Source organism: Pseudophryne corroboree (assembly GCF_028390025.1).
Source record: "Pseudophryne corroboree isolate aPseCor3 chromosome 3 unlocalized genomic scaffold, aPseCor3.hap2 SUPER_3_unloc_5, whole genome shotgun sequence".
NCBI classification, from domain to species: domain Eukaryota; kingdom Metazoa; phylum Chordata; class Amphibia; order Anura; family Myobatrachidae; genus Pseudophryne; species Pseudophryne corroboree.
In genome coordinates this window covers 507,144-526,004 of record NW_026967541.1, presented here as the reverse complement: position 1 = coordinate 526,004, position 18,861 = coordinate 507,144, and the positions used below count along the sequence as shown (strand labels likewise).

The window sequence follows — 18,861 nt, the reverse complement described above, 5'->3', positions numbered from 1 at the left end:
GCGGTTTAGTACGATAAAGCCAAAGTACAACACCTGCGAATAAAGCCGTTAGTATGTGACCGAGTACACAGTAGATTAAACGTAATAGGTAAATACTGTGTCGCACTAACTATATACATGACCCAGACGTATCTAGCCACTTAGAGTACGGAATACAGGGACAGTTGTATCTGGGAAACACTGAAAGTGAAACCACACAGCAGATGCAGGCACACATAGTCACAGGCAATGCAGAAATTACTACCACAATAAAGCTGCACTGAACTAGAATATTATATATCACAGCATGGTCCTAGGCCGGCGGTATATATTAGAATACTCGTACAATATATTCGGTAACAGGTACACTTTTTCTTAACTAACGCTGTCTGTATAAAGACATGTAGAATACTGAAGTGTTCATACAGTCACAGTGCTGTATACAGTCAGCTCTACAAGGCAGACCTTGCCCTGCAGTCCCGGAGACCAGCCGCAGCTATGCTCAGAAGATGGCGCCCAGCGTCTCAGTCAAGGAGTGAGGGGGAATGTGAGGCAGCACCAGGGCGGGAAAATCTGCTCAGAAATGGCGCCCTGAGCCGGTGGAGGGGCTACAGGTCAAGCACTGACTCCCCTATGCTGGACTTCCACCCTAAGTACTGTGAGTCTTATTAAATGGGGTGTTAGTACACCCAACCTGTACTCAGGCACCCCAGTGGTCTAGTGGGATTCCTGTCCGGAGACAGTGTCCACGCCAACGCCGCGACCGGTCTCCTGCCTAGGGAACACTCTTACCTCCTTCCTGTATCAGCCACGTGAACCAGGAGAGCATCTGCAACCGTGTGCCGAGAGCCGGAGCATCTCTGCCGCAAGTACCCGGGAACTGAGTTGCGGGAGTATGTGACGCCACTTGGGAGGTGATGGAGCTGCAGCACTGACATATCAGCGATGCGGCCCTTAAGGTCTTCTTAGAAAGCTTTCCTGGGCTGCCAGTGCAGCCCCCGTTAGGTGACCTGCTGAAGACACCAACTCGAAACTGAGCTCCAGTGCCTGGAGGCGGGGTTTATAGAGGAGGCACCAATGCATCCTGGGACAGCCTTAAACTTTAGCCTGTTGGTGCCTCTGGATCAAGATCCACTCTACACTCCAATGTTTTCCTGTGGAAACCAATGCATCCTGCTGCAGAAAGGTATTAATTTTCTTTGTAAGAGACGTCTTGCACTAAAATATTTAGCTGACCAGAAGGCGGCGGTGGTAGCCATTCAGGAATCACATGTTCCATTGCACTCTCCCCCTCAGTTTACCAATAACTATCCAGCATGCTCTATCTCCTGTGGTGTATCCATCCTTTCTCATAGATCCTGCCCCTTTCACCTGGAAAGCAAGTGGGTGGATTGCAATGGTAGATATTGGGGTATATGCAATTCACGGCGAATCGCAGCAATTTTTCGCCGTTTTTTAATTCGAGTCAATGCGACAGGTGAATTCCGGCAGGTGGCTGCCGGAATTCACCATATTCAATGAAAAACGGATTCGACTGACCCGCGGGCGAAAATCGGCTGATTTGGCGGATTTTGCCGCGATTTAAAAAAACGGGAAAAACCCGAGAAAGAAAATAAGAATTTACTTACCGATAATTCTATTTCTCATAGTCCGTAGTGGATGCTGGGACTCCGTCAGGACCATGGGGAATAGCGGGCTCCGCAGGAGACAGGGCACATCTAAAAAGCTTTTAGGGTCACATGGTGCATACTGGCTCCTCCCCCTATGACCCTCCTCCAAGCCTCAGTTAGGTACTGTGCCCGGACGAGCGTACACAATAAGGAAGGCTCTTGAATCCCGGGTAAGACTCATACCAGCCACACCAATCACACCGTACAACTTGTGATCTGATCCCAGTTAACAGTATGATAACACAAACGAAGTAGCCTCTGAAAAGATGGCTCACAACAACAGTAATAACCCGATTTTTGTAACAATAACTATGTACAAGCATTGCAGACAATCCGCACTTGGGATGGGCGCCCAGCATCCACTACGGACTATGAGAAATAGAATTATCGGTAAGTAAATTCTTATTTTCTCTAACGTCCTAGTGGATGCTGGGACTCCGTCAGGACCATGGGGATTATACCAAAGCTCCCAAACGGGCGGGAGAGTGCGGATGACTCTGCAGCACCGAATGAGAGAACTCCAGGTCCTCTTTAGCCAGAGTATCAAATTTGTAAAATTTTACAAACGTGTTCTCCCCTGACCACGTAGCTGCTCGGCAAAGTTGCAATGCCGAGACTCCTCGGGCAGCCGCCCAGGATGAGCCCACTTTCCTTGTGGAGTGGGCCTTTACAGATTTAGGCTGTGGCAGGCCTGCCACAGAATGTGCAAGTTGGATTGTGCTACATATCCAACGTGCAATCGTCTGTTTAGACGCAGGAGCACCCATCTTGTTGGGTGCATACAATGTAAACAACGAGTCCGATTTTCTGACTCCAGCTGTCCTTGAAATATATATTTTTAATGCTCTGACAACGTCCAGTAACTTGGAGTCCTCCAAGTCGCTAGTAGCCGCAGGCACTACAATAGGCTGGTTCAAGTGAAAAGCCGAAACCACCTTAGGGAGAAATTGAGGACGTGTCCGCAATTCTGCCCTGTCCGAATGGAATATCAGATATGGGCTTTTGTATGACAAAGCTGCCAACTCTGAAACTCTCCTGGCTGAAGCCAGGGCCAATAGCATGGTTACCTTCCATGTAAGGTATTTTAAATCTACCGATTTTAGAGGCTCAAACCAATGAGATTTGAGAAAATTCAGAACCACGTTCAAATCCCACGGTGCCACTGGCGGCACTATTGGGGGTTGTATATGTAGTACACCTTTGACAAAAGTTTGTACTTCAGGCACTGACGCCAATTCCTTCTGGAAGAAAATTGATAAGGCCGAAATTTGAACTTTAATGGACCCCAATTTGAGGCCCATAGACAATCCTGCTTGCAGGAAATGTAAGAATCGACCCAATTGAAATTCTTCCGTTGGAGCCTTCTTGGCCTCACACCACGCAACATATTTTCGCCAAATGCGGTGATAATGTTGTGCGGTCACTTCCTTCCTGGCTAAAATTAAAGTAGGAATAACTTCCTCAGGAATGCCCTTTTCTTTTAGAATCCGGCGTTCAACCGCCATGCCGTCAAACGCAGACGCGGTAAGTCTTGGAACATACAAGGTCCCTGCTGAAGCAGATCCCTTCTTAGAGGTAGAGGCCACGGATCCTCCGTGAGCATCTCTTGAAGTTTCGGATACCAAGTTCTTCTTGGCCAGTCCGGAGCCACCAGTATTGTTCTTACTCCCCTTTTTCGTATAATTCTCAGTACCTTTGGTATGAGAGGCAGAGGAGGGAACACATACACTGACTGGTACACCCACGGTGTTACCAGGGCGTCCACAGCTATTGCCTGAGGGTCTCTTGACCTGGCGCAATACCTGTCCAATTTTTTGTTGAGGCGAGACGCCATCATGTCCACCTTTGGTTTTTCCCAACGGTTCACAATCATGTGGAAGACTTCTGGATGAAGTCCCCACTCTCCCGGGTGGAGGTCGTGTCTGCTGAGGAAATCTGCTTCCCAGTTGTCCACTCCCGGGATGAACACTGCTGACAGTGCTATGACATGATTCTCCGCCCAGCGCAGAATCCTTGCAGCTTCTGTCATTGCACTTCTGCTTCTCGTGCCGCCTTGTCGGTTTACGTGGGCGACTGCCGTGATGTTGTCCGACTGGATCAACACCGGCTGACCCTGAAGCAGCGGTTTCGCCAGACTTAGAGCATTGTAGATCGCTCTTAGCTCCAGTATATTTATGTGAAGGGACGTCTCCAGGTTTGACCACACGCCCTGGAAGTTTCTTCCCTGTGTGACTGCTCCCCAGCCTCGTAGGCTGGCATCCGTAGTCACCAGGACCCAGTCCTGTATGCCGAATCTGCGGCCCACTAACAGATGGGCAGTCTGCAACCACCACAGGAGAGACAACCTTGTTCTTGGTGACAGTGTTATCCGTTGATGCATGTGCAGATGCGATCCGGACCATTTGTCCAGCAGATCCCACTGAAATGTCCGTGCATGGAATCTGCCAAATGGAATCGCTTCGTACGAAGCCACCATTTTTCCCAGGACTCTTGCGCATTGATGTACTGACACAGTTCCTGGTTTTAGGAGGTTCCTGACAAGTTCGGATAACTCCCTTGCTTTCTCTTCCGGGAGAAACACCTTTTTCTGAACCGTGTCCAGAATCATGCCCAGGAACAGCAGATGTGTTGTCGGGTTCAATTGAGATTTTGGAAGATTCAGAATCCACCCGTGTTGCTGAAGCACTACTTGGGTTAGCGCTACACCGACTTCCAGCTGTTCTCTGGACTTTGCCCTTATCAGGAGATCGTCCAAGTAAGGGATAATTAATACGCCTTTTCTTCGTAGAAGAACCATCATTTCGGTCATTACCTTGGTAAAGACCCGAGGGGCCGTGGACAAACCAAACGGCAGCGTTTGAAACTGATAATGACAGTCTTGTATCACGAACCTGAGATACCCTTGGTGTGAGGGGTAAATCGGGACATGTAGATAAGCATCTTTTATGTCCAAGGACACCATGAAGTCCCCTTCTTCCAGATTCGCTATCACTGCTCTGAGTGACTCCATCTTGAACTTGAATTTCTGTATGTACAGGTTCAAGGATTTCAGGTTTAGAATAGGCCTTACCGAACCGTCCGGTTTCGGTACCACAAATAGTGTGGAATAATACCCCTTTCCCTGTTGTAGGAGGGGTACCTTGACTATCACCTGCTGAGAATACAGCTTGTGAATGGCTTCCAAAACCGACGTCCTTTCTGAGGGAGACGTTGGTAAAGCAGACTTTAGGAACCGGCGAGGGGGAGACCTTTCGAACTCCAGCATGTAACCCTGAGATATTATCTGCAGGACCCACGGGTCCACTTGTGAGTGAGCCCACTGATTGCTGAAAATCTTGAGTCGACCCCCCACCGCTCCTGAGTCCACTTGTAAAGCCCCAGCGTCATGCTGATGGCTTTGTAGAAACCGGGGCGGGCTTCTGGTCCTGGGCAGGGGCTGCTTGCTGCCCTTTCTTACCCTTTCCTCTGCCTCGCGGCAGATAAGACTGTCCTTTTGGTCGCTTTTTATAGGAGCGAAAGGACTGCGGCTGAAAAGACGGTGTCTTTTTCTGTTGGGAGGGGGTCTGAGGTAAAAAAGTGGATTTGCCGGCAGTTGCCGTGGCCACCAGGTCCGAAAGACCGACTCCAAACAATTCCTCTCCTTTATATGGCAATACTTCCATATGCCTTTTGGAATCCGCATCACCTGACCACTGTCGCGTCCATAAACTTCTTCTGGCAGATATGGACATCGCCCTTACTCTTGATGTTAGAGTACAAACATCCCTCTGAGCATCTCGCATATAAAGAAAAGCATCCTTTAATTGCTCTAGAGTCAATAAAATACTGTCCCTATCCAGGGTATCAATATTTTCAGTCAGAGAATCCAACCACACTACCCCAGCACTGCACATCCAGGCTGAGGCTATTGCCGGTCGCAGTATAACACCAGTATGTGTGTATATACTCTTCAGTGTAGTTTCCAGCCTCCTATCTGCTGGATCCTTGAGGGCGGCCGTATCAGGAGACGGCAGCGCCACTTGCTTTGATAAACGTGTGAGCGCTTTATCCACCCTAGGGGGTGTTTCCCAGCGCGCCCTAACCTCTGGTGGGAAAGGGTATAATGCCAATAACTTCTTTGAAATTAGCAATTTTCTATCGGGAGTAACCCATGCTTCATCACACACATCATTCAATTCCTCTGATTCTGGAAAAACTACAGGTAGTTTTTTCACCCCCCACATAATACCCCTTTTTGAGGTACCAGCAGTATCAGAGATCTGCAACGCCTCCTTCATTGCCGTGATCATATAACGTGTGGCCCTATTGGAAAATACGTTTGTTTCTTCACCGTCGACACTAGATTCATCTGTGTCGGTACCCGTGTCGACTGACTGAGGTAAGGGACGTTTTACAGCCCCTGACGGTGTCTGAGACGCCTGAACCGGTACTAACTGGTTTGTCGGGCGTCTCATTTCGTCAACTGACCTTTGTAATGTGCTGACATTATCACGTAATTCCATAACTAAAGCCATCCATTCCGGTGTCGACTCCCTAGGGGGTGACATCACCATTACCGGCAATTGCTCTGCCTCCACACCAACATCGTCCTCATACATGTCGACACACACGTACCGACACACAGCAGCCACACAGGGAATGCTCTAATCGAAGACAGGACCCTCTTAGCCCTTTGGGGAGACAGAGGGAGAGTTTGCCAGCACACACCAAAAGCGCTATAAATGTATATAAACAACCCTATAAGGTGTTGTTTTCTATATATGCGCTCTTAATATATCAATATCGCCAATTTATGCCCCCCTTCTCTTTGTTACCCTGTTTCTGTAGTGCAGTGCAGGGGAGAGTCCTGGGAGCCTTCCTCACCAGCGGAGCTGAGCAGGAAAATGGCGCTGAGTGCTGAGGAGAATAAGCTCCGCCCCTTTTTCGGCGGGCTTTTCTCCCGGTTTTTAGGAAAACTGGCCTGGGTTAAATACATACATATAGCCTTAATGACTATATGTGATGTATTTATTTTGCCACTAAAGGTATTTATATTGCTGCCCAGGGCGCCCCCAGCAGCGCCCTGCACCCTCCGTGACTGAAATCAGTGAGCCGTGTAGCAACAATGGCGCACAGCTGCAGTGCTGTGCGCTACCTTCATGAAGACTGAGGAGTCTTCTGCCGCCTGCTTTCCGGACCTCCGTCTTCAGCGTCTGTAAGGGGGATCGGCGGCGCGGCTTCGGGACGAACCCCAGGATGACCTGTGTTCCGACTCCCTCTGGAGCTAAGTGTCCAGTAGCCTAAGACTCCAATCCATCCTGCACGCAGGTGAGTTGGAAATCTCTCCCCTAAGTCCCTCGTTGCAGTGATCCTGTTGCCAGCAGGAATCACTGAGATTGAAACCTAAAAAAACTTTTTCTAAACAGCTCTTTAAGAGAGCCACCTAGATTGCACCCTCTCGGACGGGCACAAAAACCTAACTGAGGCTTGGAGGAGGGTCATAGGGGGAGGAGCCAGTACGCACCATGTGACCCTAAAAGCTTTTTAGATGTGCCCTGTCTCCTGCGGAGCCCGCTATTCCCCATGGTCCTGACGGAGTCCCAGCATCCACTAGGACGTTAGAGAAAAATGGCGTGGGGTCCCCCCTCCAAAGCATAACCAGCCTCGGGCTCTTCGAGCTGGTCCTGGTTCTAAAAATGCGGAGAAAAATTGGGCATGGATCCCCCCAATTTTTAAAACCAGCACCGGGCTCTGCGCCTGGTGCTGGTGCCAAAAATACGGGGGACAAGAAGAGTAGGGGTCCCCCGTATTTTTAACACCAGCATCGGGCTCCACTAGCTGGACAGATAATGCCACAGCCGGGGGTCACTTTTATGCCGTGCCCTGCGGCCGTGGCATTAACTACCCAACTAGTCACCCCTGGCCGGGGTACCCTGGGGGAGTGGGGACCCCTACAATCAAGGGGTTCCCCCCCCCAGCCACCCAAGGGCCAGGGGTGAAGCCCGAGGCTGCCCCCCCCCCATCCAATGGGCTGCGGATGGGGGGGCTGATAGCCTTTTGTGATAATAAAAAGATATTGTTTTTTCCAGTAGTACTACAAGTCCCAGCAAGCCTCCTCCGCAAGCTGGTACTTGGAGAACCACAAGTACCAGCATGCAGGAGAAAAACGGGCCCGCTGGTACCTGTAGTACTACTGGAAAAAAAATACCCAAATAAAAACAGTACACAGACACCTTGATAGTAAAACTTTATTACACACTACCGACACACACATACTTACCTATGTTGACACGCCGACTGCCACGGTCTCCGACGATCCGAGGGTACCTGTGAAAAAATTATACTCACCTTCCAGCGTCCAGAGGTACATCCACGTCCAGATATAAATCCAGGTACTTGTTAAAAAAACAAACCGAACACCCGCTCCATACCTGACTAAAAAGGGGTCCCATGCTTTCACATCAGACCCCTTTCTCCCGAATGCCGGGACATCACGTGACTCCTGTCACTGAAGTCCCTTCAGCCAATCAGGAAGCGCTACTTCCGTGGCGCTCACCTGATTGGCTGTGCGCTGTCTGTGCTGTGACAGCGCATCGCAAAGCCGCTCCATTAGTTTCAATCGTGGGAACTTTGCCGTCAGCGGTGGGGTTACCCGCGGTCAGCCGCTGACCGGCGGGTGACCTCACCGCTAGCCGCTAAGTTCCCACCATTGAATATAATGGACGGGGCTGTGCGGTGCGCTGTCACAGCACAGACAGCGCACAGCCAATCAGGTAAAGTCTCCATATGAAATTCAGGCACCCAAATGTACTTGTTCAGAACTTTGAGATTGAGTATAGGCTGGAACGACCCATTTGGTTTCTGAACTAGAAACAGGTTGGAATAGAAACCTTGTCCTTGTTGCGCAGGAGGAACTGGAATTATCACTCCTGATTGAAGCAACCTCTGAACTGCCTCTTGTAAGGCCCTGGCCTTTGTTTCTACTGCAGATAGGCTGGTACAAAAAAAACTTTGTGGAGGGTGCTTCTTGAAGGCAAACGCATAACTGTGAGATACCGCTTCTTGCTCCCAGGCATCTGTGGTGGACTGCTGCTAGATCTGTGCAAAATGAAGAAGTCGGCCTCCCACCCTGGGGTCCTCCAGGTGGAGGCCAGCACCATCAGCCTGATGGCTTATCTTCTGGTTTGGAGGCAGGCCTTCTGGTAAGCCCAGTGCTTTTTAGTCTTTCCAGACTTGTCTGATTGGGACTGTTTGCCGTAAACTTTTCCTTTCGCTTTTCCTTGGGTCCGAAAGAACCGAAAAGCTGAAAAATTAGGTTTAGACTTGTAAGTAGAAGGAAACTTCGCTTTCTTAGAGTCTGCTTCTGACTCCAATATACTGTAATTCTTTACCAAAAAGAATATCTCCAGTAAAGGGCAAAGACTCTAGAAACTCCTTGGACTCTGAGTCAGACTTCCATGTACGTAGCCAAACCGACATGTGAGCGGCTACCGCTGAGGCTTATGCTTGAGAGCCAATAGTACCCATGTCCAAGGCTGCTTCTTCCATAAACATAGCCGCCTGTTTAATATATGTGCAAAATGGGATTTTTGCTCTCTAGATGCCAATGCCCAGCGGCCATTGCTTTTGCCATCCAGGCTGAAGCCATGGCTGGTCTCACAATTGCCCCAGACAAGGAGAAAATGGTTTTTAAAAAAACATCTATTTTTCTATCCGTAACATCATTTAATGATGTTGAAGGCAGAAGTAATGTATATTTTCACACTAATCGAATGACGTGCGTATCTATTTTGGGAGCCACCTCCCTTTTTAAACAGTCCCCAGCTGGAAGAGGATAATGGGAATTCCATTTCTTTGGAATTCTAAACTTCTTACTGGGTGTTACCCAAGCCTCTTGCATAATCTCCGTCAGCTGTTCTGACCCCAGAAATTCAGTTCTGACTGTTTTGGGATGTTTAAACACAGGAGCATTGGATTTTAACAAAGGCTCTGCTGCCTCCTATAAGGATAGAATGGCTTTCATAGAACTAATTAGCTCAGGTATAACCACTGAGCTGGGACCTTCATCCTCGTCTCTGTATGCAGACCCAGAATGTGAGGAATCCTCATCCTCCCAAGTGTCTCCTTCTGAAACATGTGTAGACTGTGAGGATGTTGTTTCATGTCTGTGTGATTTATTTTCCACAGGCCTTTCAGCCTGTTTTTCTTGTAAGGGTCAACAGGGTAACCTATCCCTAGTATAGGAGCTGGCATTATCCACTCAGCTATATTGTATAATGTCTGTGCAAAAGAAGCCCACGGGGGTTCAACTTGAACCTGTGCCTGCCTTGGATTATTCAGGAGGCTTTGGTGAAAGCTAAAACAATTGGTTAAAAAGACTCAGGGTGGGACTACCCCCTGTTGAACTGTATGTTGGTTTGAGATAAAAAGATGAGGCCTATGAGCTTCAGAGGTGGATTAGACCATTTTCACTCTGCTGTAAACAACTTGCTGTATTGCAGTTGCCGGTAGCAATAGGGAACAGTCTTTTTTAAGACTGGGTAAATAAAACATCTTCTGCCTCAAGACGACTGCTTCATCTTGTGACTTGCAGGGCTAAGCGAAACTTAGCTCCGTTTTTCGGCTCTCCAGGGTACACCCAGCATCTCCAAGCTCCGCCTTCCACCTGCTACCGTGCCGTGCTTGGTCAAGCAACTATTGGAGATTCGTCAATACCACACAGGGGTGGTAAGACAGCGTGTTGACGCATACAGAGCAGAGCAGTGGTTCCAGACCCCACTAAATAGGAGTCTGGTGGTGGCTGCATAGAATCCGCCCACTGCGTAGTGGGTGGAATCAGTAACAGGCGGTTACTGACGGTAAGCGGGAATCCCCTATTTGGCCAGGTCCCGTGTGACCTAAACTCCATTCTGTGACTGGGGCCGGGATGCAAGGCGGTGAGGGCTTTCGTAAGCACCGTCCGATCACAATGGTAAACAAATCACACACCTGTACGGTGTTAACTACACAATTTGTGACTGAAATCACTTTAACAAGCTATAAAGTGACATACGATCTGATACTTCCCTGCTTTGCACCAGCATTGAGGATTGAAATATACCCAAAAACTGACAGAAATAGTAAAGTCTGCAATCACACTAGCAATCAGTCACAGGTTATTAATTAGTATTATAAGGGCGGGAGAGTGCGGATGACTCTGCAGCACCGAATGAGAGAACTCCAGGTCCTCCTCAGCCAGGGTATCGAATTTGTAAAATTTTGCAAACGTGTTTGCCCCTGACCAAGTAGCTGCTCGGCAAAGTTGTAAAGCCGAGACCCCTCGGGCAGCCGCCCAAGATGAGCCCACCTTCCTTGTGGAATGGGCTTTAACAGATTTTGGCTGTGGCAGGCCTGCCACAGAATGTGCAAGCTGAATTGTATTACAAATCCAACGAGCAATCGTCTGCTTCGAAGCAGGAGCACCCAACTTGTTGGATGCATACAGGATAAACAGCGAGTCAGATTTTCTGACTCCAGCCGTCCTGGAAACATATATTTTCAGGGCTCTGACTACGTCTAGTAACTTGGAGTCCCCCAAGTCTCTAGTAGCCGCAGGTACCACAATAGGCTGGTTCATGTGAAACGCTGAAACCACCTTAGGGAGAAATTGAGGACGAGTCCTCAATTCTGCCCTGTCTGAATGAAAAATTAGGTAAGGGCTTTTATAGGATAAAGCCGCCAATTCTGAGACACGCCTGGCTGAAGCCAGGGCTAACAGCATTACCACTTTCCATGTGAGAAATTTAAAGTCCACAGTGGTGAGTGGCTCAAACCAATGTGATTTTAGGAACCCCAAAACTACATTTAGATCCCAAGGTGCCACTGGAGGCACAAAAGGAGGCTGTATATGCAGTACCCCCTTGACAAACGCCTGAACTTCAGGCACTGAAGTCAGTTCTTTCTGGAAGAAGATCGACAGGGCCGAAATCTGAACCTTAATGGATCCCAATTTTAGGCCCATAGACAGTCCTGCTTGCAGGAAATGTAGGAACCGACCCAGTTGAAATTCCTCCGTAGGGGCCTTCTTGGCCTCACACCACACAACATACTTCCGCCAAATGCGGTGATAATGTTTCGCAGTTACATCCTTCCTGGCTTTGATCAGGGTAGGGATGACTTCATCTGGAATGCCTTTTTCCTTCAGGATCCGGCGTTCAACCGCCATGCCGTCAAACGCAGCCGCGGTAAGTCTTGGAACAGACAAGGTCCCTGCTGAAGCAGGTCCTTTCTTAGAGGTAGAGGCCACGGTTCCTCCGTGAGCATCTCTTGCAGTTCCGGGTACCAAGTTCTTCTTGGCCAATCCGGAGCCACGAGTATAGTTCTTACTCCTCTCCTTCTTATGATTCTCAGTACTTTGGGTATGAGAGGCAGAGGAGGGAACACGTACACCGACTGGTACACCCACGGTGTTACCAGAGCGTCCACCGCTAATGCCTGAGGGTCCCTTGACCTGGCGCAATATCTGTCCAGTTTTTTGTTGAGACGGGACGCCATCATGTCTACCTTTGGTTCTTCCCAACGGTTTACAATCACTTGGAAGACTTCTGGGTGAAGTCCCCACTCCCCCGGGTGGAGGTCGTGTCTGCTGAGGAAGTCTGCTTCCCAGTTGACCACTCCCGGAATGAACACTGCTGACAGTGCTATCACATGATTTTCCGCCCAGCGGAGAATCCTTGCAGCTTCTGCCATTGCCCTCCTGCTTCTTGTGCCGCCCTGTCTGTTTACGTGGGCGACAGCCGTGATGTTGTCCGACTGGATCAATACCGGTTGACCCTGAAGCAGAGGCCTTGCTTGACTCAGGGCATTGTAAATGGCCCTTAGTTCCAGGATATTTATGTGAAGAGACGTTTCCATGCTTGACCACAAGCCCTGGAAATTTCTTCCTTGTGTAACTGCTCCCCAGCCTCTCAGGCTGGCATCCGTGGTCACCAGCATCCAATCCTGAATGCCGAATCTGCGGCCCTCTAGAAGATGAGCACTCTGTAACCACCACAGGAGAGACACCCTTGTCCTTGGAGATAGGGTTATCCGCTATTGCATCTGAAGATGCGATCCGGACCATTTGTCCAGCAGATCCCACTGAAAAGTTCTTGCATGCAATCTTCCGAATGGAATCGCTTCGTACGAAGCCACCATTTTTCCCAGGACTCTCGTGCATTGATGCACTGACACTTGGCCTGGTTTTAGGAGGTTCCGGACTAGCTCGGATAACTCCCTGGCCTTCTCCTCCGGGAGAAACACCTTTTTCTGGACTGTGTCCAGAATCATCCCTAGGAACAGTAGACGTGTTGTTGGAATCAGCTGTGATTTTGGGATATTTAGAATCCACCCGTGCTGACGTAGCACTACCTGAGATAGTGCTACTCCGACCTCTAACTGTTCCCTTGACCTTGCCCTTATCAGGAGATCGTCCAAGTAAGGGATAATTAAGACGCCTTCTCTTCGAAGGAGAATCATCATTTCGGCCATTACCTTGGTAAAGACCCGGGGTGCCGTGGACAATCCAAACGGCAGCGTCTGAAACTGATAATGACAGTTCTGTACCACAAACCTGAGGTACCCTTGGTGAGAAGGGAAGATTGGGACATGGAGATAAGCATCTTTGATGTCCAGAGACACCATATAGTCCCCTTCTTCCAAGTTCGCTATCACTGCTCTGAGTGACTCCATCTTGAATTTGAACCTTTTTATGTAAGTGTTCAAGGATTTTAGATTTAAAATTGGTCTCACCGAGCCGTCCGGCTTCGGTACCACAAACAGTGTGGAATAATACCCCTTTCCCTGTTGTAGGAGGGGTACCTTGATTATCACCTGCTGAGAATACAGCTTGTGAATAGCTTCCAAAACAGCCTCCCTGTCAGAGGGAGACGTTGGTAGAGCAGACTTCAGGAACCGGCGAGGGGGAGATGTCTCGAATTCCAATTTGTACCCCTGAGATACTACCTGCAGGATCCAGGGGTCCACTTGCGAGTGAGCCCACTGCGCGTTGAAATTTTTGAGACGGGCCCCCACCGTGCCTGAGTCCGCTTGTAAAGCCCCAGCGTCATGCTGAAGCTTTGGCAGAAGCGGGGGAGGGCTTCTGCTCCTGGGAAGGGGCTGCCTGGTGCAGTCTTTTCCCTCTTCCTCTGCCCCGGGGCAAAAAAGAGTGGCCTTTTGCCCGCTTGCCCTTATGGGAACGAAAGGACTGAGTTTGAAAAGACGGTGTCTTCTTCTGCTGAGAGGTGACCTGGGGTAAGAAGGTGGATTTCCCAGCAGTTGCCGTGGCCACCAGGTCCGATAGACCGACCCCAAATAACTCCTCCCCTTTATACGGCAATACTTCCATATGTCGTTTGGAATCCGCATCCCCTGACCACTGTCGCGTCCATAAGGCTCTTCTGGCAGAAATGGACATCGCACTTACTCTTGATGCCAGGGTGCAAATATCCCTCTGTGCATCTCGCATATATAGTAATGCATCATTTAAATGCTCTATAGTTAATAATATACTGTCCCTATCCAGGGTATCAATATTTTCAGTCAGGGAATCTGACCAAGCCACCCCAGCACTGCACATCCAGGCTGAGGCAATCGCTGGTCGCAGTATAACACCAGCATGTGTGTATATACCTTTTAGGATATTTTCCAGCCTACTATCAGCAGGTTCCTTGAGGGCGGCCGTATCTGGAGACGGTAACGCCACTTGTTTTGATAAGCGTGTGAGCGCCTTATCTACCCTAGGGGGTGTTTCCCAACGCGCCCTAACCTCTGGCGGGAAAGGATATAGTGCCAATAATTTATTAGAAATCAGCAGTTTTTTATCGGGGGAAACCCACGCCTTATCACACACCTCATTTAATTCATCTGACTCAGGAAATACCACAGGCAGTTTTTTCACACCCCACATAATACCCTTTTTTGTGGTACTTGTAGTGTCAGAAATGTTCAACGCCTCCTTCATAGCCGTGATCATGTAACGTGTGGCCCTACTGGACATTACGTTTGTCTCCTCACCGTCGACACTGGATTCAGTATCCGTGTCTGGGTCTGTGTCGACCACCTGACGTAGCGGGCGTTTTAGCGCCCCTGACGGTGTCTGAGACGCCTGGACTGGCACTAATTGATTTGCCGGCTGTCTCATGTCATCAACAGTTTTTTGCAAAGTGCTGACACTGTCACGTAACTCTTTAAACACGACCATCCAGTCAGGTGTCGACTCCCTAGGGGGTGACATCACTAACACAGGCAATTGCCTTGCTTCCACATCATTTTCCTCCTCATACATGTCGACACAAACGTACCGATACCCAGCACACACACAGGGAATGCTCTGATAGAGGACAGGACCCCACTAGCCCTTTGGGGAGACAGAGGGAGAGTTTGCCAGCACACACCAGAGCGCTATATATATTTTGCCAAATAGTGCCCCCCCTCTCTTGTTTTACCCTGTTACCGTAGTGTAGGACTGCAGGGGAGAGTCAGGGAGCCGTCCTTCCAGCGGAGCTGTGAGGGAAAATGGCGCTTGTGTGCTGAGGATATAGGCTCCGCCCCCTTCTCGGCGGCCTTTTCTCCCGCTTTTTTCTGGAAAACTGGCAGGGGTTAAATGCATCCATATAGCCCAGGAGCTATATGTGATGCATTTCTTTAGCCACATAAGGTTTTTATCATGTTTTATTGCGTCTCAGGGCGCTCCCCCCCCAGCGCCCTGCACCCTCAGTGACCGGAGTGTGAAGTGTGCTGAGAGCAATGGCGCACAGCTGCAGTGCTGTGCGCTACCTTATCTGAAGACAGGAACGTCTTCTGCCGCCGCTTTCTCCGGACCTCTTCGCTCTTCTGGCTCTGTAAGGGGGCCGGCGGCGCGGCTCCGGGACCCATCCAGGCTGAACCTGTGATCGTCCCTCTGGAGCTAATGTCCAGTAGCCAAGAAGCCCAATCCACTCTGCACGCAGGTGAGTTCGCTTCTTCTCCCCTTAGTCCCGCGCTGCAGTGAGCCTGTTGCCAGCAGGACTCACTGAAAATAAAAAACCTAATTATACTTTTACTTCTAAGCAGCTCAGGAGAGCCACCTAGATTGCACCCTTCTCGGCCGGGCACAAAATCTTAACTGAGGCTTGGAGGAGGGTCATAGGGGGAGGAGCCAGTGCACACCAGCTAGTCCTAAAGCTTTTACTTTGTGCCCAGTCTCCTGCAGAGCCGCTATTCCCCATGGTCCTTACGGAAGTCCCAGCATCCACTAGGACGTCAGAGAAAACTGAATTCCCTGAGCCAGGAGGCGGGATATAGGAGACTGGTCTGTTGCATTCTGGGAGGCCGAAACCTTTTGATCATTACTGCCAATCCGCTGACGATACCTCATATCCCAATGTATATCCTGTGGATACTACTGTGAACCCTGCAGGTGAAAACATAGGTACCACACAGTGACATGATGTGAGGGGGAGAGAAGGAGAATAATAGAGGCTGATGGCTCCTGATGTACGAGATACACCAGAGAGTGTGGGGAAGAGACTGGTCAGATCTCTGGGCTGGTAACACACAGTGACATGATGTGAGGGGGAGAGCAGGAGAATAATAGGGACTGATGGGTCCTGATGTATGAGATACACCAGAGAGTGTGGGGAGGAGACTGGTCAGATCTCTGGGCTGGTACCACACAGTGACATGATGTGAGGGGGAGAGAAGGAGAATAATAGAGGCTGATGGCTCCTGATGTATGAGATACACCAGAGAGTGTGGGGAGGAAATTGGTCAGATCTCTGGGCTGGTAACACACAGTGACATGATGTGAGGAGGAGAGCAGAAGTATAATAGGTGCTGATGGCTCCTGATGTATGAGATACACCAGAGAGTGTGGGGAGGAGACTGGTCAGATCTCTGGGCTGGTAACACACAGTGACATGATGTGAGGGGGCGAGCAGGAGTATAATAGGGGCTGATGGCTCCTGACTCCCCCACTGGGAAAATACATATTCCTCATTAGTTTGTACTGACAGCGGAGGGTGTACTATAAGAGATTGCTGTAGTGACTGAGCAAGGAGAATATGTGACTCTTTTCTGTAATAAGTGTTTATTACTCACCTGTGCTGATATCTGTAGGGATCTCCTCTTCCTTACACTGCTGATCACCCCTCACATACGTCTCTTCTTCTCCCTCTATACTTTCTGCCTTTATATCAGTCACATACGTCTCTTCTTCTCCCTCTATATCTTCTGCCTTTATATCAGTCACATACGTCTCTTCTTCTCCCTCTATATCTTCTGCCTTTATATCAGTCACATACGTCTCTTCTTCTCCCTCTATATCTTCTGCCTTTATATCAGTCACATACGTCTCTTCTTCTCCCTCTATATCTTCTGCCTTTATATCAGTCACATACGTCTCTTCTTCTCCCTCTATATCTTCTGTCTTCATATAAGTCACATACGTGTCTTCTTCTCCCTCTGTATCTTCTACCTTAATATCAGTCACATACGTTTCTTCTTCTTCCTCTATATCTTCTGCCTTTATACGAGAAAGACGTTCTACCTAAATAACCCAAAAAATACAATGACATTTGCATACTGTTTGATTAAACTGAGGTGAAACAGTATAATATCAGTGTATAAGACACACAAATCCTCTACAGATCATATAGTGACAGTCACTTAGGTTTATTGGGGATAACCTATAGCCCACCTACCTGATCCTCCTGTGGGATCCTGTGATTCTCCTCTGTACAATCCTGGGAATACAGAGGACGGGGACATCTCTCTGGGGTATCTCTGTTACTGGGCCCATCTGTAGGAGACACACAGTGACTGAGTACAATGTATATATGTGATTATCAGATGATGTGTGTATATAGGGGCCCCCATACCTGCTCTTCCCTGTACAATACATGACAGTCTTCTCTTACCCAGTGATGTGAGGGGCCGGTGATTCTCCATCATCACGTCCTCATACAGACCCCTGTGTTCCTCTATATACTCCTCCTCCTGCATGGAGACATAGACAGTGACATCCTGACACCTTATAGCAGGGCTGGCCAAACCGGTCCTCGAGATCTACCAACAGTTCATGTTTTCCAGGCCTCCTGGAGATCTGTAGAATTGTCAGTTAGGAATGAATTCAGCACATCTTAATTAGTAATGACTACACCTGTGCACCAGCTAGGTGGTCTGGAAAATGTGAACTGTTGGTAGATCTCGAGGACTAGTTTGGCCAGCTCTGTCTTATAGGAACCTGACACACACAGTGATACAGTCATCACCCAGACACATCCCCTGGTGTTACTGTATTATGTCCTATTCCCAGCAGTCACCTCTCCAGTCATCACCCAGACACATATCCTGGTGTTACTGTACTCCCAAGTCTCCTCAGACCCCAGTCATGTCCCTGTATTATTACTATAGATAGAAGTGACGTTATTGTGACGCTCCCAGATCCCCTCACCTCCCCAGTCATGTCCCTGTATTATTACTGTAGTACTCTAGTGATTTGAAGGCCTTGGGACACTATGAGGGGGCAAATCAATTAATGAATGTGTAGATCTATAAGGTAATAGAGATGCTGCCAACTGATGTATACCATATATGTGATAATAACTTGGATCTTTCTAGTGATCCAATAATGTATAGTGTTTATGCATGTTATTATTCTGTGCCTGCTGAAGGTGAGGGGACTCTGGTAAGCGTGCAGTGTGCAGTGGAGATCACGGAGAAGCTTCCAGAGGTCCCGTGTGCTGAGAGAGGTGGCTGGGCGCGTGTAGTGGCGGTTTTGTTGGTGGGCTGACTAAGGGGAGAGAAAAAGGCTGGCGGCTGAGACGAGGGAGCTTACAGGAAGGCGGTTCCCTGCGAGTGAGAGAGCCCCTGTGGGGGAAAGGAATTGGATGTCTCCCGCTGTGGGTGAGAAGCGCTGTGTTAATTTCCCCTGGTGGACGCCGAGCAGGGACGTCCCGTTGCCTGGTTGTCACCGAGAGTGCTGGGAGGCGGAGCGCTGGCGGGGCAGGCTAGTACATGGAAGGAGATCGCAGTTCGGGCAGCAGCTACCAGGAGTCCAGCAGTAGCAGACAGTTTACCCCCCGAGGCAGAGCTGAGTCCCTCATCCCATCCAACACACAGGAAGAGCCCGGTTGTTGGTGGAGGCGGAGTCGGGGGGAGGGCCAGACCGGGCACACTATCATTGTAAGTGCAGGAAGCCCCCATATAAATCCTGCTAATCTGCATACTCCCCTAT

At 49.3% G+C, this 18,861-nt stretch overlaps 1 protein-coding gene across 1 annotated transcript in view; it reads right to left on the bottom strand.

Annotated features, from left to right (window-relative positions):
- LOC134984379 (zinc finger protein 585A-like) overlaps window positions 1-17,860 on the bottom strand; it is a 290,470-nt gene extending 272,610 nt beyond the window's left edge. The window contains exons 1-2 of the mRNA XM_063949975.1: window positions 17,543-17,860; window positions 17,327-17,424 (exon numbers count right to left, since the gene is read on the bottom strand). Of these exons, the coding sequence (XP_063806045.1) occupies window positions 17,327-17,424; window positions 17,543-17,627 (183 nt within the window). The 5' untranslated portion in view covers window positions 17,628-17,860. The remainder of the gene's footprint in view (window positions 1-17,326; window positions 17,425-17,542) is intronic.
- Window positions 17,861-18,861: the final 1,001 nt, after the last annotated feature.